A 22,797-nucleotide genomic window follows, 5' to 3' on the forward strand; every position below is an offset into this window, starting at 1 on the left:
TAGTTCTCGTAGCATTGACAGCACATGGGAGACATCAGAAGGAGAATTTCGTCAGCTGCAATATCTTCTAATTAGCGATTCAAAGCTGCAGTATTGGATAGCTGAAGAGTACCACTTTCCAAGGCTAAAATTCTTGCTGCTTCATGAATGTTGGTATTTGAATGAGATTCCAGAAGGTATAGGTGAAATTGCAACGCTCGAACTGATTGATGTTCGAAGCTGCAACTTGTTGCCTGAGTCTCTTGTAGAATCGGCCAAACGTATACAAGAGGAACAACAGAGTTTGGGAAATGATGCCCTTCATGTTCACTACCCCCTATCTCTCCCCTCTAAGAAAAAGGTGACATTCTCCACCTAAATGATCTGTGACTCTTTGTAATCATTTGCTCATCACTTTTGTCTTGTAATTGTTGTAAAAATATGACAGCCTTACTCTGTAAAATGTGTTCTCCACCTAAATGATATCGGACTATTGAAGTTGATTGAAGAATGCTGTGTAAATGCATAGTTGAGATTGAGAAAATGGTGATTTCTCAGTTGCAAATTACTACAAATCATCTTCCAGATTTCTGTTGGCAAAATGATTATCGTTTTAAGATTCTGCAGTTTTCACTTTGCATGCAGGAATCCTATTAATTGATAGAGAGCCATGTCATAACCTCAAAGCTAAAGCCTATATGCTAGATTTGCTAACATAATTTGGTTCTATTTGCTATGTTCACACACCTATTTGGTGAATTGCATGTATGATCTAAGGAGTGGATAACAAATACTTTGAGAACAAAAACTGGTTTAGCTCAACTTTTTGGAATCTTGAAACAAGTATCAACATTCTTCATGAGAAGGTAGTGATTAGTGGAAGTTGCTGTGGAAAAAAAGGAAAATAGAAGGTAATGGTATTTAAAAAAAAAAGAGTTGATTGTTTCTTCAATTTGCTACTACAATCCAGATAAAAAGGTTGATTTAGTGTATAAGATTTCCAATAAAGACGACCACCAACTCTTATGAGACCTCAGAAATCCTAGCATATTCCATTACAATCACATTAAAGCAAATGAAATTGCTCATAGTTTATATGAAGTGAGGCACAACATCATAGACAAGAAGTTCTTCATAACCTAAATTTACAAACTAAAGATAATTCCATACATCCCTCTACACAACATTGTAATCGCAGGGTCAAGTCACTCGCATCAAGAAAGATGATGGATCTCAAGTAATATTATCGGGAAGCATTTTATCAATCAACAATTCAAAACGTAGGCAAGTGGTTCGAGTGATGCTCACTTTGCTCGATCCGGAGAGTTACAGCTTTACCGTCCCAAATAGCCCGACACAAAACATTTCTTTGATAAACCTGGGGAATTGGAAAGCAAACGAGAGTATCATATCAGACACAACAGAGTTCAATAAGAATGGTGCAATTTATCAAATTTAAGCAACTACAGAGTTTGTTCTTTGCTTGAACGGCTTTGGGAGTTTCAATCAGCTAACGAAAGACAGAAGAAGAGGAAAAGATGAACAGTGAAATAGAAAGACAATGTAGATACTGTATATCATATAATTCCTCTCATTTACCGCATTTAAAGCCTTGAAGACAGCCTTCACAGAGGGGATTTCTTGCAACGGCGGGAAGCTCTTGGCTGATCTGTTTTACGGATCCAGGCTCTTTTGTATCGACTACGTGGACGAGGAACTAACTGTGAGGTAGAACATGTCAATGTCCAGTCCGGCGTGGCCCAATAATCTTCGTGCCTTAGTGGACTGAACCCGTCATTATATTGCTGCGACCACACTTCTTTACTATACAACTTATCAACGAGCTCAAGTATGTCATCACCTTTGTCCCTGGCCACTGCCAGGGCATGCGAACAAGGGAATCTCCACATTTGCCACTTTCCACAGGTGCATTTTCCTTTCAAATATTTGACTGTATGAGTATTTTCTCCTTTTCCTCCAACAGGCTGCAATGAACTAACCTCGTATATTCCCTGTGGTAAGTCGCATTCTTTAACACGATGTAGTTGGGCATCCGCATCATTCTTGCTCAATTTCTTATGCGCCCACGATGTCAACACAGTTTCACAATTTTGAATTTCTAGCGTTCTATCTACAAACCACTTCACAGTATTCCAAAACGTCCTGTCAATGCAAGCCTTGATTGGTATGTCTCTTGCACCTTTCAACACATTATTGTAACACTCTGCCATTTTCGTAGTTGGCTCTCCCCATCTTCGACATTTGTCATATGCCAAGGTCCATTTACTTTTCTTCAACACTTCTAGGTACCTCACAGCCTCATCGCTGACATGATTAAGTTCATGCCATCTTCGGATACATTCATGTTTCTGTGTGGCGATTCCCATAGCCCATACCAAATTTTCAACCTTTATATCCTGGTGAGTTTGTACAACATTTTTTCTAACATGCGCCAAACAGAAACGATGATGTGCTTGTGGTGCTTGTTGCCATACACTAGAGTTCATAGCATTTATCATTCCGTCATGTCTACCAGATATTATGCACAACTGTCTATTTCTAACAGCTACATGATTTCTGATAAGACACATAAACCAATTCCAACTTTCATTTGTTTCATCATCTACAATGGCAAATGCAACGGGCAAACATTTCTTATTAGAATCGAACCCCACTGCAATTAAAAGTTTACCTTTATGTCTTCCTCGTAGTTGAGTTCCATCAACGGTTAACACAGGTTTGCATAATTGAAAGGCAGACAAAGCTGGTCGAAATGCCCAAAACACATACTTAAATACCTTGGTAGTCCCACGGCTTAATCTTTCATCATGCAACCACTCAACAGTGCCTGGATTTGCTTTTTGCAATTCTTGCATATAACTTGGCAAATCTTGAAAGGAGGACTCCCAACCACCAAAGACAAGCTCAATACCTTTCTTATGAGCATGCCATGCTTTTTTATAGCTAATTTCCACGTGGTATTTATCATTAACATCTTTCATAATTGCTAATGGATTATAATGAACATCATTTTCAATTTGATCTCTAACACATAAAGCAACCATTGAAGAAGAAAGATTTGCACATTCTCTGGAATTATAATGTCCCATACATGTGTGACCATTTTCCCATGTTCTAATTACCCAATGTCCATCGTGTTTTCTCGGTGTTGCTAGGATCTCCCACATACATGCAACGCTAGTCTCATGTCCTTTTGCACCATACGGAAATTTGCATTTGGCATGCCATCTTTTACATTTGCTTTCAACCACCGTGTATTGTCGCATAGCTGAAAGATGCCACAAAGCTATTGCAGTCTTCAAATACAGCTTGGTGGGAAATTTTGTTCCTAACTCAATATGGCTGGGGTTATCCTCATCCCAGTATGAAAGATCTTCATTACGACCATATTTGCGTGTATAGTAACTTTTTCCCTCTTCATCCTTCATGTAACGAAAATACTCTCGGCCACAGTGTGGAGCTGGTTTTGGCTTAGCAACTACCTCATCATCGGATACATTATCATCTGAAGATGCATCACTCAAATCCTCTTCCCGGTCAGATAACTCTGCACCACTTTCATAATCAGAGTCGTGTACAAGTACTTCTATGTTTTCATCAGCACCTAATTGCTCACCAATGTCTCTCTCAGACGTCCCAACATCATGAACCATCGTCGGTAGTGCCTGTGGTTGCTCATCCTTTTCAACCTCAATAAACAATACAATATTCCTCGCTTCAAATGCCTCACGAAACATCAACTCCATGCATTGTTCACTAAGTAGAGTGCCTATATGAAGATATCCTTTTCCGAGAAAAATGGCGCGTCTCCATACTATCAGAACTTTGTCCTTAGTCATGTTTATTCCAATTCTTTTACATATCATATCAACAAGCTCATCATATGAGACTATTCCATCCAACATTAAAAATCCATCAGAAATAGCTGGCTCATAGTCGACACCCGTAAGACCTTGAACTATTTTCCCACCCCAATACAAATTCACGCACACCGAATTCATTCCTGCAATAAATTTACACGAGACAGCTCAAAATTAGTAAGAAACCCAATATTTTCAAAACCCTAGATTCAAAAGACAAGTTTATCCGATATAAAAAATTTCAAACTCATAGCATTAAACAACTTGGGATACATCTTTCACACACACAAAAAGTACTTCACCTCAAAATACAACAACCAACAAAAAATCGCAAAAAAAACGTCAATCAAGCTCAATATGCTGTCAAGTCCACCTCTTACTTAAAAAATCGAAATCCAGTGATAATGAACAGGTGAGGAGGAGTATAAAATAAAGCAAAGCCCCCAATAAAACAGAATCCACTATACAAATACAATCGCAATACGATTCCAGTAAAATGAGAACTACACCCTTAATATCTCGATGAACTTATTTCTTTTCATAATCAACCCAAAAAAATTGCTGAATACGAGACGTGTCGAAAATTGAAAGAATGGAAATGCATAAATTCGTTGAAGTAGTAATCACCGACCAGGAATTTGCGGTTTCGACGACATTGGACAGATGTTGTCCTCGTAGCTTTGCTGCTTCTTCTTCTAGCTCATTTTTTAGTTCTTCTTTCTTACTCTGCAAAATCAGTGGCAAATTAGGGATTTGGCTTTCCCGCTTGTTTGAGCAAAGTATTGGGATTTCCCGCTTTCTTGAGTGTGATTCATTAAATTTAAGTTATTTTCTTTTCTTTCAAATCATTTTTCGTTTCAATCATGAATTTATTTCAATAATTTCCGTTCTCTAATTTGAAAAAACACTACTAACGTGTTACTAGCTCAATCTTTTGCATTGTTTTTAGCAGCTTGTGATACATCCACACACCTATTTGGCGAATTATTATGAATTATCTAAGGAGTGTGATGCGCATCTCATCCTAGCTTCATCCCTTGGACCCGAAAGCCTTAACGCCATCCGAATCCATGTCATCATCTCCTTCTTTATAAAAGGATTTGTCCTCAAACTCGATTCTTCGATTCTTCTTTACAAAAAGCACAACTCATAAACAAAAAGGGACAACTTTACAAGAACAAGAATTTGAGTTGATACCAAAAAAGATTTGATTGTTAACTTAATTTTCTATCAAATCCAGGTATAAAAAGGTTGATTTAGTGTATAATACTATTTGCAAGAAGACAACCACCAATCAGTAAATCCATTACAAATCCATTAAAGCAAATGAAACAGCTCCTACTACTTTATATGAAGTGTGAAGCAACATTCAAAATAAGAACATCTTCATAACCTAAAATACGAATTAAGATCATTCCATACATCTCCTCTCTACGCATTGTAATTGTAAGGACATGTCATTTGCATCAAGAAAGATGATGGGTCTCGAGCAATTTTATTAATCTACTATTCAAAACGAAGGCAAGTGGTTCGAGCGATGCTCACTTTGCTCGATCCAGAAAGTTACAGCTTGGCCGTCCCAAATAGCCCGAGAGATTACTCTATTGATGACAAAACTGATTCTTTGACAAACCTGGGGAATTGGACAAACGCGATAATCATATCTGGCACAACGAGTTCAATGAAAATAGTGCAATTAATCAAATTTAAGCACTACAAAGTCCTACACGGGTCCTTCGCGAACTCATTAGGCATCACATCTAAGTGCATTCAAATGAGTTCCCACAAAGAAAAAAAGGTCAAATCATACCCATCATAGTAGATATGATTCAACCACAGTTCGGCCGAACTTTTCTTGAACGTCTTTGGGAGTTTCAATCTACAAACAAAGGAAAGAGGAGTAGTAAAGGATAAGCAACTGCGAAATAGAACATCAATGTAGATACTGTATAGCATATAATTCCTCTCATTTACCGCATTTAAAGCCTTAAAGACAGCCTTCACAGTGTTATGGGGATTCCTTGAGCCAACAACCTACAAGAGTATTTTAATCAGGACAAAGTTTGAAACGAGAAAACATATTCCTCGAGCCAGTTCATACCTTTGATTTCACATTCTTGAAACCAGCTAAGCAAAGAATTATCTCCACGGTTCTGCCTGCCTTCATCCCTGCTTGTGTAGGAGCTGGCCAAAGATACACCTACAAGTACTTCAAAATTTCAGGCTAAAATCTCTAAAGAAGAGAAACAGTTTCCTATAAACTTCAACCATCAACAAAGATATACAGCTTGAGATTTGACGAAACCTTAGTCTTTTTATATGATGTCTGAATTGCATGTGCAATTGTGTGATCTTCATGCCGCTCTACATAGTGCAGATTCTGAAAGCACTTCTCATATGCCTGTGGAAATAGGTCATTAACAACTAAACTGTAAGTAACAGTGACGGGATGTATTTATATAAATGCAACCTTTCTTATTTGAACAGACAATCTGGTGACATAATTAACACATGTGCAGCAAAAAGAACCGTAACTGTATGGATTTGACCGAGTGTCTAGTTATGATACCTTTTGAAGTGCAATCGGAACTGCAGGTGCCTTTGCTTTAGCAAAACCAATAACACCATTGTAGTTCCCACAAGCTAACATTGCAGTGTATTTGATAACTTGTCCACCCTGTTTTACTTATCAGTCATAATTGTGAAAAATATCGGCTACTGAATCATAAATGAAGAAGCTATATTACCTTTGTAACTTTACATGTTCTATTCACATCGACCAGTCTAACATCAAAGCCCTGCAGACAATAGAGACACCCAGTTTAACATACTGATCTGATGCTTAAAGGACTACCAGAAGCTACAATCCTATTGAGTCATGTGAAATGAAAAATGGTAAGAATTAGAATTAAAATCAAACGTGACCATGGAGGTCATAGATAGCCAATTCATTTAATATGTCAGTGATTTATTCCTTGTAGGCACTTTACTAATGATCATGAAAAGTCTAAACTCATGATATATGTAGTCCATACCCTACAGAAAAAAAAAACACAACTATACTTACATTTTATTCCTTGTAAGGACTCCTACAGGCCTTTTGTGGCTAAAGTAGAAAAAAAATCCATCATGACAATAACAAACAGTAGCACAGTACATTAGCTTGTAAATGCAAGTACTAAATTTAAAGACCGTGCCTCGGTGATCTCAAACCTGAGACCTTTGCCATAAGATATTAACCACTCTATCACTCGGCCAACACATAGCTAAAATGAGAACTTGCTTTAAAACAATCTCACATCTCAAAAGCAAATAAGAATAGGGACCACATTAACAATGATACAATATCATGCAAATAGGTACTTGGATTTGGGATACAAAATCAAATTGTGATAAGTAGAGCATAAAATCTAACAGCATTGAAATGGTGTGGTCTTTGACAAGTGGAATGGCTGGAATCCATAGACAGGGAATCACAAGAGAAAGAGGAAAGCTAAGGAAGCATATTTACAGGCACATGTATTTACCTTCCTATAAAGAGGCTGCCTCTTCTGTTCAATCAATGAGTTCCTCTCTTCAGCAAGATCTCTAATTTCCTCCTCCAGTAGTTTCCCCTTCTTTCCAAAAGTATAATCCAATTCTGCCAGTTTCTCCTCAAGTTTTTTATCTATTTCATTGATCTTTTCCATAAATTTATTATCCTTCTGTTTCAGATCATCAAACTCAAATCCGTCAATTTTCCCTTCCATTTCTTTAGCCTCTTGATCCTCCTCCATGTCACGCTCTTCAACACGATCAACAGATGCACCAACATCTTCACGCTCGATGATCCCATAATTGGCCGGATCATTTGGATCAAAGGCGTCCCTCGCCTCCACCAGTCTCAGTGCCCTATTCAACTTCACTTGAAGAAGAAATTTATCCTTTCCTTCAGCTACTCTCAACTTATTCATCAACTCTCCTATCACCCGATACTCAGGCCTCAATGCAAAATGCTTCTCCTCAAACTCATCAATTCTTTTCATCCATTTGAATGCATCATCAAAGTTTTCTGTTCAAATCTATAAAGTCAGACAAATATCTAAGCAGAAAGCACAAACCAAAGAGAGAGCATAATGGAAATGCAAAACAATGCAGTCACCTTCTAGTGTTCCATTTGCTAAAATAAAATTAGTTATTATGAAAAATTCATCAGGAAAATCAGAGAACAACGCATGAATTTCACTACACGCCCTGGCAATAAAACCGTGCAACGGAGCTCCTCGTAAAAAGCTATTGTCCCCAAAATTTCATTAAGAACTGTCACTGCCAAGATGCTCGAACTCAAAATCAAAATATGCAAGTTCGGCATGAATTTGTGATCCTCGGCACCAACAAAAACACTCACAACTATGCAAAGAAGCACTCAGCATTCAAAATACTACCAAACAATCATAAATTCACACAAACATCCACAAACACTAACAATTTCAGCTACGCACAGCATCTACCAACAATTTCAAACATTTACTAAAACAACAATGCATCAAAAGGAACATTATGCACGTAAAAATGTTTCAACCGAATCACGAACCAGCTTTAGAAAAATTATCAAGGAATTTCTCAAACTGGTTGAACTTCTTCTCAAACATTTCCGAGCGCATGTTAATCGCTTCCTCATCTTCCGGTTCAGAATCCGAATCAGTCGCCTCCTCGTGCCGATTCAGCTCGGACACCTTATCTCTCGCATTCCGCTTCTCCAATCTCTCAATAAGCGGACCAACTCCCAAATAATCCTCCTCATCTTCATCGCCGGCGACCGCAACCCCTGCTTTTCTGTCCGCCTCCCTCCCCCTGGCCGCTTGCTCTTCGATCTCGTCGAACGCGCGCTCCGCGGCGGCGAGGCGCGCCGTCGGGGATAAATCGAGGAAATTGGAGCTGTAATTTCGAGTAATTTGAGAGGCGAAAATGGAGCTTGGCGGAGGAGGAGAGGGCGGGAATGTGTGGCTGCAGTATCTCGGGTTGGTGAAGAGAGTGCGGCGGCGGAGGAGGAAGCGGCACAAGGCCGTGGTTTTGCTCATTGCGGCGGAGATGCGATGGAGGTGGTGGCGGAGGGGTTTAGGGATTTAAGGGTTTTGGTCGTTTATCATATGATTCGCCGCCGATCGGATTTTCAGTGTTTGTGGAGTTTCTATATATTTTTTTAATATTTTGGTTTATTTTGCAAAACCTTTATAAATTTTAATCTTATTATAGCATTTTATTTAATTATACTTTCTACTTTTATGAATTAAATTCTTTACTTGTTTCATGGAAATAGAAAATAAAATAATTAGAAGCATTATTTTATGGAGTACTATAAGATGAGTTAATTGCATGAAATTATAATTTAATATTCAATTATCAAAACTTTATAGCAATAATTCTAATTTAATCAAACTTCATGAATTAAATTACTACTTATATTTTATTAATAGTAATTCGAGTATATTCAATTAGGTGCATTTTTATTAAACTACTCAATAGGAATATGATCAAATGAAAACTCTAAATATTACAAACTCAAAACTATAATATAGACTATTGAAAAATGTTAACAGATCACACTTTTTGTCAACAGATCACATAAAAACATCAATAGGAAAATGTCAACAGAATTTCAACTGTGTTGACATTAAAATCATGAAATTTTACACTGTGTTGATATTGTATTGAAACTGTATTGAAGCTGTGTTGAAGAATTTTGAGTTTGTACAATATATAAGTTTACATTTTATCACCACCCCAATATTTGTTGTAAAAAATTGCATAATTTTAGCTCTTTTCCTATATTTGCATTTACATTTCATTATACCACCACTATGCAACTTTTACATGAGAATTCATCTAGAGTTGCAAATAAGAAATGAAAATAGAAAATCCCATTAATTTTTGATCAACAAGAAGAGTTGACTGTCACTTGTTCTCTCTCTCTCTCTGAAATAGTAAGAGAGAGAAAGAGAGAGCTTTGATGCATTCTGCAAAAACAATATACAGAATCCATCTCTCCAAAGAGCAGAAAGTGTAAGTAACTATAAATCAGCAGTGAATCTAAGAAACTGCAAAACTAAATCAAGAAACTTGCAGGATTCAGGCATAAGACTCCTCATTTACATTTTATACGAGATGACCGTGCCTTCCTACAAGAATCTGTCACTCGTTTTCAAGCTCTTCCCCGAATTTCTCTAATCTGTCGGTTTCTTCTTCCAAATCACGTACCAAAGCATGGTTAACTGTACCATCGTCCAGACATGCATTCACCTGCTTCCCACCAAACCTGAAAAAATATCGAGCAAGGTCAGGTCAGAGCTGTGGACCGACAATGGATCTTCTTGAGTAAAAAATACGCACATTGCGTTTAATCAGTAAACATGCAACCTAAACTCCACAAGAGGAACACAGCCATTATTATCACTCTGTGGTGTTGCGTGTTAGTGGACTAATCATGTTGGTTTTAGCATATTTATGAATTACACAAAATCTAAGTAAGGTAGACAGTAAAATGAATGTGAATATTACCATCGCCCGTTCATCAACTCTATGCATTTTAGAGCATCCTTACTATCCTTATACTTCACCAAGATAACACCCTGAGGGTGATTCTCACAGATCTGAAAATCCATGTCAAAGTATAAGTAATTAGAGATAAATCATAAGCTAAAAGTACAAGTATTCTGAATAAGCAGGGCTTGCTTACGATAAACTAGAATTACCTTGACAGCATCCAATGGACCGAGCTTTCCACACTCATCACGGACATCCTCCTCCAGTTCAGTGCGTAAAGTCTCATCAGCCTATAAGGAAAACAAGAGAGATTGGTAAAAGAAAGTTTTAAGTGACACGCTATAGCCTATAGGCAAAAGTACATACATAACGACATATAATATCAAGATCACTAAACTAAGCAATGACCATAATAGACAGGTCTCTCAGAGCAAGACGTTTATTACTTATGGCAATACTTCAGTGGTGTTACTTCACTAAATCTTGACATAGTGCTATCACTGATTTAGCATAAAAAGGTTTGCGAGTCAACAAATTATGATGCTAATATTTTATGATAACTTTGCTTTCCAAGATTGACAGACAGCAGGCATCTCACTAGCCGAAGTCAGAAAGATAGGCACGGTGCATTACCCTCAATTCAGCGGGAGTGAACATGTAACGAAGCAGGACAGTTGCTGGCATAGAAACCTTCGAATCATCACGGCCACCTGTTTGCACACTTAAACTGAATAAACCCACAACAAGTGCGAAAACATGGAAATGCATATATCGATGGACGATGAGCTTGCATAGAGATGAAATCAAGAAGACCTAATCAGGGTCATTCTCTATTATAATGAAGGAATGAATGTCAATAAACCTCCTTCATATTAACGAGATGAAATACACTTGGGTGGTCATATGTATCAGTAAAGAAATTGCTATATATGAATTTCTAGAGTTAAAAAAGGGAAGTTCAAAACACAAAATTACAATATTACTTGCCACAGAACTTACCCCAGCCCAGCATCTTCTGCTCAACCTTCTGAAGCTTCCTCTTCTTCTTATTGTCTACTTGCTTGGATATAAACTTTTCACCTGAGAGGAAATGTATATTAGAATAAGTAACAAAACCAAAAACTACAACAACAGAAATATTGATAACAAAGTAACAAACAGTCTTCCACCCATGTTAATGAAGCTGTCCAACCTTTTTGCTCGAACTTAGCAAGTGAAACTGACATGGGAGTCTTCCCATCAGGCCTTAGAGGAACTCCGTCCAAAATTTTGATAGCTAGGTCTACAGAAGGTTCCTAGTGTAAACAAAAAATTATATCACCGCCAACATACAAACAGATAGAAAAGAAAATTCATTAAATTCTCATGATCATAGTCAAAACAATCTATCCTACAAGAAAGTAACATTACCTTCAGATAAGTTACCAGAGCATCTCCCTTTTTCTTTCCAGTTTCTTTGTCAACATAGATCTTTATTCGAGGCCTCTTTGTTTCAGGATCCTAAAGTGTTTCAGTAATGAAAGCCATAAGTATCAATTACCCATAGGGCCCAACACCATTTTGTGTTCTTAAGTGAAGAAACTAGCAAAACGTGTAATAAGTATGACAGAAGGTCACACTAATTGGGCCAAGGCTCAAACGTCACCAAAAAAATTAAAATATATACAGGTAATTATCAACTTTGGTATTCACACCAGTGGAACTCCAAATTAAAACGTGGTCCAAGTAATGTACTGATGACCCCTAGAACTCGTGAGGGATCATTCCAAAAAAAAAGACCCCTAGAACTCGTGAAGTACTAGGAACTCCAGTATCAGGCAACAGTAGACATCTTCAATGTTTTAGAATGATTACAAATTTAGACAACAAAACAAGGGTGACAACAGAGCGAAATGTTTAAAGAGATGGATGACATCTTATTTGGATGGAAGTGAATAAGTAAAAGTGCACTAAGGTATCATGAATATATTAGTTCCAACATTAAGTACCAAGATGTCAATTACCTCTTTTATGATCCCACACTTCGAGAACACTTCAGCCATCTGTATCAGATGGTGGTGTCAGTCTCATTCTCAATGATGATAAGTTGGGAAGATGTAACTGCAGACTTCAGCTAGCAACAAATTCAGTCAATACTAACCTCTTCAATAGTGACATCTTCAGGCAAGCCATTTACATATACATGTGTATTAACTTTCAAATCAAACCAAGAATCAGGTGGTTTGTTAGGTTCCTACACGGCATGAATAACAAATCAAACAAGTTCTTACAGAATAAAGTGCATAGTGCAATCTAGAAAAATAAGGAAAAACTTAGTGCTCTTGGCATAGAGTTCTAGCTTTCTTCTGAATATAAAAGAAACTGCTATTTTGAAGAACCTTCTTTTCAGTAGTAGGCTTCTTATCAGCACTTTCCTCTCGCTGCTTTCGCTTGCCATTTTGTTTTTCTTCAACAGCTACAACAGCATCATTTTCCTCCTTTTTCACTGGCAGATCACTAGCATCCACTATTGGAAAGACTTCCTCTTCTTGCACAAACACCATATCCTCCAGACCATAATCCTCTTTCTTCTGATCTGTTTCCTCCTATGATAAGCAAATTTAGAAACACGGTTAATAAGAATATATGCAACACCTATAAGCAAGTAGACAAACCAAAGAATCTTGGTATGTTACTGATACCAAGGAATAAAAATGCTGACTAGTCTAAACATTAAAATCAAAGGTAGATAACATAATCAATTACGCAATGAGATAGACAAAAGGCGCTTCAAATTTTATTTTGTTCTCAAAATCTGGAGGTTGAATTGAATGGAAAAAATTTGCTAAATAAACAAATCAAATTATCAAACATACTATGCATATCAGAACCAACCTGAGGTACCCAAGCCCTAAGAGTCCGATCCCATTTATATCTAGTTCCATCATCATCAGTAAATTCATCCTCGCCCTCAGGTGGAGTTGAAGGCCTCTCCGGATCGTCATTAAAGTTGGTCTCTGCCTCTGCTGCTGCTTCAGCCTCCTTAACCTCCCTCTGCCACTTATCAAACTCATCTTCTTCGTTAGAGGTAGCAGGAACTGCAAAATAAACTAATATTTAATAACTAATCATAATACTCATCACATAAAATAAAACAGTAAACTGAAATGTATTAAAACCTTCACTAGGAGCATTTTGCTGTGAACCGGTTGCAGCCCCAAGAACTGATGACAGCGGCTGCCAATCACTGCATCCTTCAGCCCATACAAGTGTACTTTCATGCAAGTAGGCACTCGAGTGATGCTCTGTCCAGACAAATTAAACGAGCTTAGGCACCGCACACATCTTAACAATACAAAAGACCAGCCAAACACCACTCATAATAACCGATCGTCTCAATACCAAGCCCTCCACTTAGTTGCAAAATCAAAATCCAGTTAAAAAAGAACAAGTAATATAAAAAAAGCCCCCAATAATCCGAAGGTGAATTGAAGATCAAACCTTACAAACTACTAATTCCTATAATACAAAACCTAAAACAGTATATACCATATAATCATCACCCTAATAATTCAGCATAGAATCATCAAACAATATTAATACATACACAAATAGCTCACCTTGCAACTCAGATATTGTGTACGGACCAATAAGCTGCTGGTCCTGGCCCAGAACGTACCATCCAACTCCAGTACCCATTTCTGAATTCATAAAATCGTCAGCTCAAACCACTAATTTCAAACAATACATCACAGAAAAGCAAAAATTGACAGTGATAAAAAAAATACATCATTTTGCATGCAATATCGAGTCCAGTTAGACGATGCATTTATCATTAATATCTCAATAAACTAACACAAACTGAGCCAACTAAACAATTTTCAACTTATTTATTTTCATTATCAACCGAAAATATGTGGAGTTTTTTCTAGACATGCTGCAAATTGAACGAATGAAAATACATAAATTCGTGAAGGAAGTAATCACGGACCAGGAATTTGCGGTTGCGACGACATCGGACCAATTCTTCTGGTAGATTCTTCTTCTTCTAGCTCGTTTTTTTTTATTTTTTTGGGTTCAAAATCCGGCAAATTGGGAGATTCGATGGGTTTGTTTGACCCGTTTATGTATTTGGGTCGGATTCTAGCATATTGTATTGGGCTTTTATTAGGTCAGCATTGGGCTTTTTATTAGGCTTTCTTGAGTTTGATTCATAATGATGATACAAAGTAGTAGGGGTTCATTGTTGTAAAATCATTAAAAAAAAAGTTATATTTTGATTTGTGGAAATTGAATAACAAATTACGAACTTTAAAAATTTACTTTTGACTTGTGACTTAATTGTAAAATTTTGTGTGATGCTGATGAATAGTGGCGTAAAATTAATATAACAACGTGAATCATTAAAAAACGTTGTTTTGAGCCCAAAAACTTGATTAAAAAATAATAATAAAATTTATGTCAAGTGAGATAATTGAGATTTTTAAATTTTCATAATTTTTTATTCAATTTTTGAAAGTCATAGAATAACGAAATTATGTAGGCAATTAACTCTAAAATTAATAAGCTAGTTGTTTTAAAAGAAAACATTCGTAAATACTTAGACACGTTTTTGTCATTTTAATCATATAAAGGTATACTTTATTTTTTCTATTTTCAGGAAATAGGCAACATACATCACTAACTTGTTATGAAAGAGCATTTTATTATAAAACATAGTATATAAAATAAGACTCACATTCCATTAGTTTTTTTTATATATTTTTTATTAGTTTTTTTTTATATTTTTTATTATAAGATAAAGCAATTTCTTAGAATATATGTCAAATTAAAACATACTACATCACAAATTTAGAGACTGCATCACGAACATAAAGATAAAATAGACATCCTAAGTTGGGTGTTAAAAGTAGGGGTGGGAATACGAATATCGGATATTGGGTTTATCCGTACTTGATCTGATATCCGCCGGATATTGGATACTCAATATCCAATTTTATGGGATTGGATATTGAAATATGAAATAAATCGGATATTGGATAACTCGAATGGGTATCGGATATTACCCGAATATCCAATTTACTATTTAAAGCAATTTTTAAATAAGGTTTAGCCATTTTGGACTTCAAGAGCTAGCTAATTTATTTACTAATTACAACTTACTTGATTAACTTTCTCTAAACTTATTTAAATAAGTAAATCACTCTTACTCTAGGTCACGGCTTCTCCAAACTCTCAAGTTTTACGTATTGCATAATCAACTCATATGGTTTTTATATTTTAGTTAATTATTTTGACTTCTGAATGATATTATTGGTTGTTTTTACTGTTTAATTAAATGTGTAACTTTTATTATTTTACTTAGGGTAATTGGTGTCTAAAATCATGAACTTTGCCTAAAATTTGGTATTTCCCATGAACTTTGAAATTGGTATATAATATCACGAACTTTGCATTTTGTTTGGTATTTCCCAAACTCACTCAAATAAGATATTTTCATCAAAATCTTATTTAATATAGGCAACCTTGATATGTTTTATAATATTTGAAACCACTTTTTAAGTTCATAACATGTAGCATAAAAAGTCACGTTGAAAACTACGTTGATTTAATTGTGTCAAGTATGATAAAAAAGCCTCGTAAGTTAGTCAAATATAGCAATAAACATGCCGTGGGAAATACCAACAAAATGCAAAGTTCGTGATATTATATACCAATTTCAAAGTTCATGGGAAATACCAAATTTTAAGCAAAGTTCATGATTTTAGAGACCAATTTTTACTTACATATTGCATAACCAATCTCCACAAATATAATCATATACTTTAAAATAAGTGACCCATTTTTTTTAGATCTACACTACAAAATAAATGCAACATTAAAGATATTAGTCAATTTAATATTTCTATGTTTATATTAATATATAAAATTTGAATTTTTTTATTAGTTATTAACACGTGTAAAGATTCGGGTATTTGGGTACCCGATACGTCGTGTATGGATACCCAGGGCGGGTATTGGAGTACCCGAAAATATATCGGATCGGGTTTTGGATAGACATTTAGATGATTTTCGGGTTTGAGTACCCGATTTTTTTGGATCGTATATCCACGAATATCCGTATTCCCACCCCTAGTTAAAAGTAGTACTACCATTTATTTTCAATGACTATCCTACTTATTTGTTACACAACAAAGTTCAATTCATTTTTCAATTTCACCTTTCTAGAACAAGAAATAAAATAAAACAAAACAATTTTTTTAATAATCAAAATGAAATATGGCTTTTTAAAATCAATAGACTATCCGTTACACCTCCCACTCCCACTCCCACTCCCACTCCCACTTTCTCTATTCAATTTCTTCCTCAATCAAACGGTCATATTCCCGTTGCACCCCAAATCCCCATCCTTATCCATCTGTATATAAACCTCTCCTCCTCCCTTTCCCCCAAATCATCTCTCTCAAACCCTCCCTCTCTGAAAAAACTCTCTCTCTCTGAAAAAAACCTAATTCTCTCTCAATCAATCGATCGGAAATGGGCGGCTTATCAATCGACACCTCCGGCGACTGCTCCCACCCGCACACGCACAAGGTCTTCCTCCTCAGCAACTACGTCCTCCTCGGCGGCGCCTCCAGCTGCATCTTCCTCACGCTCTCCCTCCGCCTCTTCCCCTCCCTGATCGGCTTCCTCTTCATCCTCCTCCACGTCGTCACCATCGGCGGCGCCGTCTCCGGCTGCGCCGCCGCCTCCCGCGCCTCCGCCGGCTCCTCCGCCGGCAAATTCTACGGCGCGCACATGGTGGCGACGGTCCTCACCGCGATCTTCCAGGGATCCGCGTCCGTCCTCATCTTCACCCGCCCCTCCGACTTCCTCGGCCACCTCAAGTCCTACGTCAGGGAGGAGGACGGCGTCGTGATACTGAAGCTCGCCGGCGGACTGTGCGTGCTGATCTTCTGCTTGGAGTGGGTGGTGCTGACGCTCGCGTTTTTCCTCAATTACTACGCCTATGTGGAGAGGAAGGGCGGAAACGGCGGTTACGCGGCGAGGAGCGGGAAGGTGCAGGATGATGAGGATTTGAAGAGCTATCCATGGCCGTTTCAGGTCTAAAATGCGCCGCTGATTTGGGGGAAAATTGATTTTCGTATTTGTTTTTGTGTATTGTTTGGCGATGGAGTTTTATCGCTGTAATGCTATTATTATTCAATATTCAATTAATTTTTAAAAATTCTGATTGTTTATTGCTTTTTCATTTTCTGTTGATTTAAATTTTAGGAAAATTATCATTAAAATTATACCTTTTGATCAATCTTACTATAATTTTCAAAACTAAGAAAATAAATCTTAATTTTTAACCTTCTCCGAGTTGAATCTTATAATCAGAATTACTAGATCATAATCATAACATTAAATCTTATAATTTTCAAAACTAACAAATTACTATAAATCTTAATTTTAACTCTTTATGTGGGAAAATCGGCCACATATTCAAAATTCCACTGAAATTATAATAAAAGTGATTGGGACTTATTGCAAAATTCCACTAAATATGCAAAACTTTTAATGTTTATAAATTGGGGTGATTCCACTGAATATGCAAAACTTTTAATCGTTAGTTTTTCTTATTTTTCATCTTTTCGACTCTAAAATTAGCTACAAATATTAGCTGAAAGTTAAAATGCCCATATGGCAATGCATTAGAGAAATAATATCATATTTTTTAGGATATAATTTTAGAGAAAAATAAGAAAAAGTAATAGTGTTAGTGATTTTTACATTAAATTGTACTAATTTGTAACGCTATCAAACTATTTATATGATATTTATTAAATTAAAACATTTTGTACTCAATTGAAACATTTTGCATGTAGATTATAATTATCCCTTATAAATTCGCTAGTTTTCTTCAATTGCACATATACAAAATTCATGTTTAATTCGCTAGTTTTTAAAACTAATTATGAATGGGCATACCTAAATTTTGCAGTAACACAATATTAACAAGCAAATATATATTGATAAGCTAAATAGTCTTTTTGCCTAGCAAAAGCAACCTTAGTGTGTTCAAACCACGCCGGAGAAGAAACAGAAAAACCACATAGTTAAGAAAAACAGAGTTTAAAGCATCACTTCTCGGCCGTGGATCCAGCTGAAAGGCACCGGGGCCGACTTCTTCGCCCGTGCTTGGGCCCTCTCTTCAAGCTTCCGAATCCGAGGTGGCAAACCGCACACGTAATCTTGAGCCTTGCGTCCCTCGCCGGAGAGCCCCGTCATCTTCTCCACCTCCCACCTCGCGACGAGGAACTCCAAGATGTCGGCGTAGTCCTTGGCGGTGTAGACTCCGAGCCGCTGTGCTACGGAGGAGAAGTGCTCGAAGAGGTTGTCGTCTGCGCCGTCGTACATCAAGTGGGCAGGCATCGAGATCTTCTTCCTCATCATGTCAGCGAGTGCGAGCACTGTGCCGTCCGGGTCGACCTCAAACAGCTTCTCGGTGATTTTGGTGTAGGCCATCTCGTGCCGCTTCTCGTCCGCGGCAATGATGCCACAGATCTGAGCCAGCTTCAGGTCGCCGTGTTCCTTGGCGAGCCGAGCTGTGTTTCCGTGAGAAACGAAGGTTGCCCTCTCCTGGAACGAGGTGTAGATGAATCCGAGGTAGGGGTTTTTGTCTGTGCCTGGATCCTGCAAGTTATAAACGAAACGAAAACAGTTCAAACCACAACAGTAGTAAGAGTCACATATCCATATTCAAGCTCATATTCAATGACAAATTTGTAATACTACTAAAGCTTTCTAGTGTTCGAATTCAGATCATCGCCTCATACTGTCTTAAACAAGAAACCGAGTGTGAGTGGGTGTGGGTAAACGAAAGTGGAGCAGTCTTACCATGCCTGAGCCGATCAGGTACTGTATGGTTTTCTCGATTTGCCTCATGTCAACGCGTCCAGAAAGATAAAGATATTTGTTAAGAAGGTCGCCGTGCCTATTCTCTTCAGCAGTCCACGCCCTCGTCCAGATAGCCCAAGGAGTGAGGCTGGCACCAGTCTCGTCTCGCACTCCATCTAGAGTGTTGAGCATAGTCTGATACGTTGGAAGAGCTTCCTCTGTGATCATATCCCCGACCAACACGACAAAATAGTCATCAGGGAGTTCCTTGGTTCGCTTCCTAAGTTCTCTGACCTCTTCTTCAAAGCCCTCCGAAGATGGGTCCGGAAGAAAATCATTTGGCTGCCAACACTTCTCAACAGGCTTCAGGAGTACCAGGATGTTCTCTTCAGCCCAATCTTGCAACGAATTGAAGATCTCACGCTTCTCCGGTGGCAATGGGTGGGTGACTTGGACTCGAACCTCACGAGGGGGGGTAAAAGGCTTTTTAGCTTTTCCAGCATCTCTGCTTGCAAAGAATGAAACTGTCAGAGTAAATAAAAGCAGAGCAATAGAATAACTGAATAAATCACAAAATTCCAATGAGTTCATCAAATACAGGTATCATGTTCTTCACACAAAGTGCAAAAAAAAAATTATGGCTTTCAATTTGTTTCAAAATACAAATGCAAGGTTTTTCCATTTTGGTGACAACAAAACTCACGAATTCGCATATGTGGGGCGAGTCCAACAACAAATGTAAACCAACAGTGTCAATGGACTTTTATATGTCCGCATGTCCAAAGCGATGAACACATCATATATAGATCATATAGGCAGTTCCCAGATCACACCTTAGTGTAGTAAAAGTCAAAACTAAAACAAACAGGAAGTGATAGTTGCAGCCTGCAGGACAGTTTGATGCATAATGCTTCATTCAGCATACTAAGTTGTCATCCTCGCAGGCATCATACTTTTCTTTTTGAGTAAAATTAATGTGGGAAGATGAGAAAATAAGATTGCACAAGTGTATCAATCAAGAGAGACAGGAAATGTTGTAGGAGTACCAACCACCAGCTTATGCATAGCTATAAAAAGAAATAAAATAAACAACGAAGTCAAGAAAGAAATTTAGTATACTAGTGCAGTAGGAAGGAATAGAACGAGAGCTTAGAAGAAAGATGCAGGAAGAAATTAGGCATCTCTTACACACCAACCTATTCCACCTAGTTATTACCAACTAAGTACATAATACCACCCCAACACTTTATACATGCACTTCAACTCCATTTCTATATCACATTTTAATGAGACACGGTAGAGCATTTTTCATACATGTAACGAGCATTAGTGATAGTGAAACATAGATGTGATTCAAAATCGTCCCAAAAAATCATATAACGACACTCTTCCCCATCAGTGTGTTTTATAAGCCGAATTGTGACCAACACTTCTATACATGCACTTCAACTCAATTTCTGTACCACATTTCCATGTGAGATGGAACAGTATGTCTCATACATGTAAACAGCATTTGTGATAGTGAAACGTAAATGTGATTCGAAAGTGTCCCAGAAAATCATAATTCATATAACGACACCCTTCCACCTCAGTATGTTTAATAAGCTGAATTGTGATAAACATATGTTGACTGCCGACCAAACCGGCATTTAAAAATGAAATCACTGTCAGCTAGAACTCATAAAAGCCAAAAGAAAGGAAAGAGACATCAATTGAGCATGATATAGTAGAAAATTACATACTAATAAAAAAAGTAAGATACTTGTGCTTAAGACCTAATCAGTAGCATCAAGATTTGCTGGCAAGTCAAAAAAAGACAACCAAAGGATCAAGTGTGCATAACAACAAAATCAACTGGAACCTGGCCCTACCACAAGAATTAAAAAAATGCCAAAGTATCAACCTCAGAGAGAAAGAGAGGAAAGTATGTGTCAAATTGGATGTATCTTATGAAGAACAAGATACAGAGCAAGCATCAATCTTAATGGCAGGCCCAATCAAGATAATCTGCTGCATAAAATCGGATGTATTTATGAAGAAAAGAAAGAAGAAAAAAAAAAAAGACAAATCATCAACTGAAATAGCGACTGATATCTGAAATGAATTACTCATACCTAAAATTACAAAAATTGCAGAAAAAGGGGAATCCGACTCCTCAAAAGAAAACAACAGTTTATCACTATCCACATGCAACTCATTAGGAATACAACAAATCCAGATCAATATACGACTAAAAAGCAGTGAAAAATGAAGAACATATATACAAATCACATACAAGTGTAAATTCGCCATTTCAATTTATTGACCTCACATGCCTCTAAAACCACTCATCGCATCAAATCAAACCACACACACGCAACGAATCACAAAATAAAATTAGGAAAGCTTACACTGAGGGAGAATGAATGGTGGAAGCCATAGAAACCCTGTGAGATCTAGGCTGCAAACCGGGGAAATTAGGCATCTTCATCGGCGTAACGCTTAGTTTCATCGCCATTTCCAACTATATTCCGGCGGAATCAGACGAATCTCTAGATTTCAATCACTGATTGATTGGGGGTTTTACGCAAAAATCAAAAGCTCAGAGCGAGTGTAAGCAGAATGGAATGGAGAGAGAGAGAGACACCGCTAAAAGAGAGGCAGAAATCAGAAGAAAGAAAGCTTACGCAGCTCAATTTATGGCGATGGCTGCCAGTTGCCACCGACCAAGGCGATGCTACCTATGTTTTCGCTAAATTGGAGTGTTCTTCGCCAAGGTACAACTCCCTGATGCACGAACCGCGCTTTGTTGGTATTGTACCTTTCCACCCGTGATGTTGAAAACTAAGTCAGTTGAGACTGAGACTTCTATTTAAAATGGGTTAATATTAAAATCAAATTAATCTATTTTTTATTCAGTTTTTAAAGTTATCGATAAACTAGATAAGTTGAGCTTTATATTAATTAATGGAAATTATAAAATAAAAAAATATTAGTAATAATAAGTTTTAGTAGTATAGAAAAAATAAATAAATAGTAGTACTACTATAAATGAAAAGGTTAAATAGGGTTTAAATAAGCTATAAATTAGCTATTAATCCATAGTTTCACCATATAAATGGAACATGTATTGTACCATGTACGAACATATATTTATTGTGTCACAAAATCAGGAAGTAGGTGTGACTTCAATACACATTGTGCACGAGTAGATTGAATTTTAGAGCCAATTTTATACTCCCCTTCGACAAATGTTGTTCAAGTTTGACTTGACACGGATTTTAAGAAATATGAAGAAAAGTTAGTGGAATGTAACTTTTATATTTATATATTATTTTTATAATAGAATGTGAGTGTAATGGGTTAGTTGAAAATGTGATTCATTTATAAAAAATGGTTAAAAATAAAAACAAATTGGACAACATTTTGCGGACGAACAAAAATGATAAAACTGAACAACATTTCACGGATGGAGGGAGTAGTATCGGTAATGAAAAGAAAATACCTCAAATATAAATGTGAACCTATTAATTGAAAAGAAGACGTCTTACCTTCCTAGTTACACTTTATTAAT

General features: G+C 37.0%; 5 protein-coding genes across 5 annotated transcripts; 1 reads left to right on the forward strand and 4 right to left on the reverse strand.

The window, feature by feature from the left end:
• Positions 1-1,096: 1,096 nt before the first annotated feature.
• LOC148929902 (uncharacterized) lies at positions 1,097-4,699 on the reverse strand. The gene is made up of 3 exons (XM_089068582.1): positions 4,492-4,699; positions 1,579-4,003; positions 1,097-1,357 (listed from the first exon to the last, which is right to left on the reverse strand). Exons 1-2 carry the CDS (start codon positions 4,514-4,516, stop codon positions 1,605-1,607), a joined length of 2,424 nt encoding a protein of 807 aa, XP_088924708.1. The 5' UTR covers positions 4,517-4,699; the 3' UTR covers positions 1,097-1,357; positions 1,579-1,604.
• Positions 4,700-5,154: 455 nt separating this feature from the next.
• On the reverse strand, positions 5,155-9,005 carry LOC148929903 (Ribosomal protein S5 family protein). The gene is made up of 9 exons (XM_089066688.1): positions 8,434-9,005; positions 7,388-7,911; positions 6,608-6,658; positions 6,430-6,537; positions 6,166-6,261; positions 5,962-6,060; positions 5,835-5,894; positions 5,671-5,739; positions 5,155-5,493 (listed from the first exon to the last, which is right to left on the reverse strand). The coding sequence occupies exons 1-8, from the start codon at positions 8,918-8,920 to the stop codon at positions 5,674-5,676; spliced, it is 1,491 nt and encodes a 496-aa protein (XP_088922814.1). The 5' UTR covers positions 8,921-9,005; the 3' UTR covers positions 5,155-5,493; positions 5,671-5,673.
• A 740-nt stretch (positions 9,006-9,745) lies between these two features.
• Positions 9,746-14,482, reverse strand: LOC125210272 (splicing factor U2AF-associated protein 2-like). The gene is made up of 14 exons (XM_089066972.1): positions 14,353-14,482; positions 13,982-14,062; positions 13,541-13,666; positions 13,257-13,459; positions 12,761-12,967; positions 12,523-12,615; positions 12,386-12,424; positions 11,793-11,882; positions 11,575-11,677; positions 11,382-11,462; positions 11,016-11,092; positions 10,592-10,672; positions 10,398-10,489; positions 9,746-10,155 (listed from the first exon to the last, which is right to left on the reverse strand). The coding sequence occupies exons 1-14, from the start codon at positions 14,375-14,377 to the stop codon at positions 10,032-10,034; spliced, it is 1,422 nt and encodes a 473-aa protein (XP_088923098.1). The 5' UTR covers positions 14,378-14,482; the 3' UTR covers positions 9,746-10,031.
• Positions 14,483-16,784: 2,302 nt separating this feature from the next.
• On the forward strand, positions 16,785-17,589 carry LOC148929904 (uncharacterized). Its single transcript, XM_089067697.1, has one exon. The coding sequence runs from the start codon at positions 16,899-16,901 to the stop codon at positions 17,469-17,471; it is 573 nt and encodes a 190-aa protein (XP_088923823.1). The 5' UTR covers positions 16,785-16,898; the 3' UTR covers positions 17,472-17,589.
• A 769-nt stretch (positions 17,590-18,358) lies between these two features.
• Positions 18,359-22,058, reverse strand: LOC148929905 (stearoyl-[acyl-carrier-protein] 9-desaturase, chloroplastic). The gene is made up of 4 exons (XM_089069434.1): positions 21,911-22,058; positions 21,635-21,789; positions 19,245-19,749; positions 18,359-19,040 (listed from the first exon to the last, which is right to left on the reverse strand). The coding sequence occupies exons 2-4, from the start codon at positions 21,739-21,741 to the stop codon at positions 18,480-18,482; spliced, it is 1,173 nt and encodes a 390-aa protein (XP_088925560.1). The 5' UTR covers positions 21,742-21,789; positions 21,911-22,058; the 3' UTR covers positions 18,359-18,479.
• Between the last annotated feature and the right edge of the window lie 739 nt (positions 22,059-22,797).

The sequence above is a fragment of the Salvia hispanica genome, chromosome 3 (assembly GCF_029641045.1).
Source record: "Salvia hispanica isolate PSC_SH4W2 chromosome 3, Shi_PSC_v1, whole genome shotgun sequence".
NCBI lineage: Eukaryota > Viridiplantae > Streptophyta > Magnoliopsida > Lamiales > Lamiaceae > Salvia > Salvia hispanica.

Excerpts from the sequence above, each read along its gene's own strand:
- LOC125210272 (XM_089066972.1), bottom strand. The coding sequence starts at position 14,377 with ATGTCGTCGCAACCGCAAATTCCTG. Across the intron at positions 11,678-11,792 it reads CTCTGGTAACTTATCTGAAG|GAACCTTCTGTAGACCTAGC; the intron begins GTAATGTTACTT and ends TGTTTACACTAG. Across the intron at positions 11,463-11,574 it reads TGCTAAGTTCGAGCAAAAAG|GTGAAAAGTTTATATCCAAG; the intron begins GTTGGACAGCTT and ends ATTTCCTCTCAG.
- LOC148929905 (XM_089069434.1), bottom strand. The coding sequence starts at position 21,741 with ATGGCGATGAAACTAAGCGTTACGCCGATGAAGATGCCTAATTTCCCC. Across the intron at positions 19,750-21,634 it reads ACCATTCATTCTCCCTCAGT|AGATGCTGGAAAAGCTAAAA; the intron begins GTAAGCTTTCCT and ends CTTTGCAAGCAG. Across the intron at positions 19,041-19,244 it reads ACCTGATCGGCTCAGGCATG|GATCCAGGCACAGACAAAAA; the intron begins GTAAGACTGCTC and ends TATAACTTGCAG.
- LOC148929902 (XM_089068582.1), bottom strand. The coding sequence starts at position 4,516 with ATGTCGTCGAAACCGCAAATTCCTG. Across the intron at positions 4,004-4,491 it reads GTCGAAACCGCAAATTCCTG|GAATGAATTCGGTGTGCGTG; the intron begins GTCGGTGATTAC and ends AATTTATTGCAG.
- LOC148929904 (XM_089067697.1), top strand. The coding sequence starts at position 16,899 with ATGGGCGGCTTATCAATCGACACCTCCGGCGACTGCTCCCACCCGCAC.
- LOC148929903 (XM_089066688.1), bottom strand. The coding sequence starts at position 8,920 with ATGAGCAAAACCACGGCCTTGTGCCGCTTCCTCCTCCGCCGCCGCACT. Across the intron at positions 6,061-6,165 it reads CATCATATAAAAAGACTAAG|GTGTATCTTTGGCCAGCTCC; the intron begins GTTTCGTCAAAT and ends AAGTACTTGTAG. Across the intron at positions 5,895-5,961 it reads TCAAGAATGTGAAATCAAAG|GTTGTTGGCTCAAGGAATCC; the intron begins GTATGAACTGGC and ends ATACTCTTGTAG.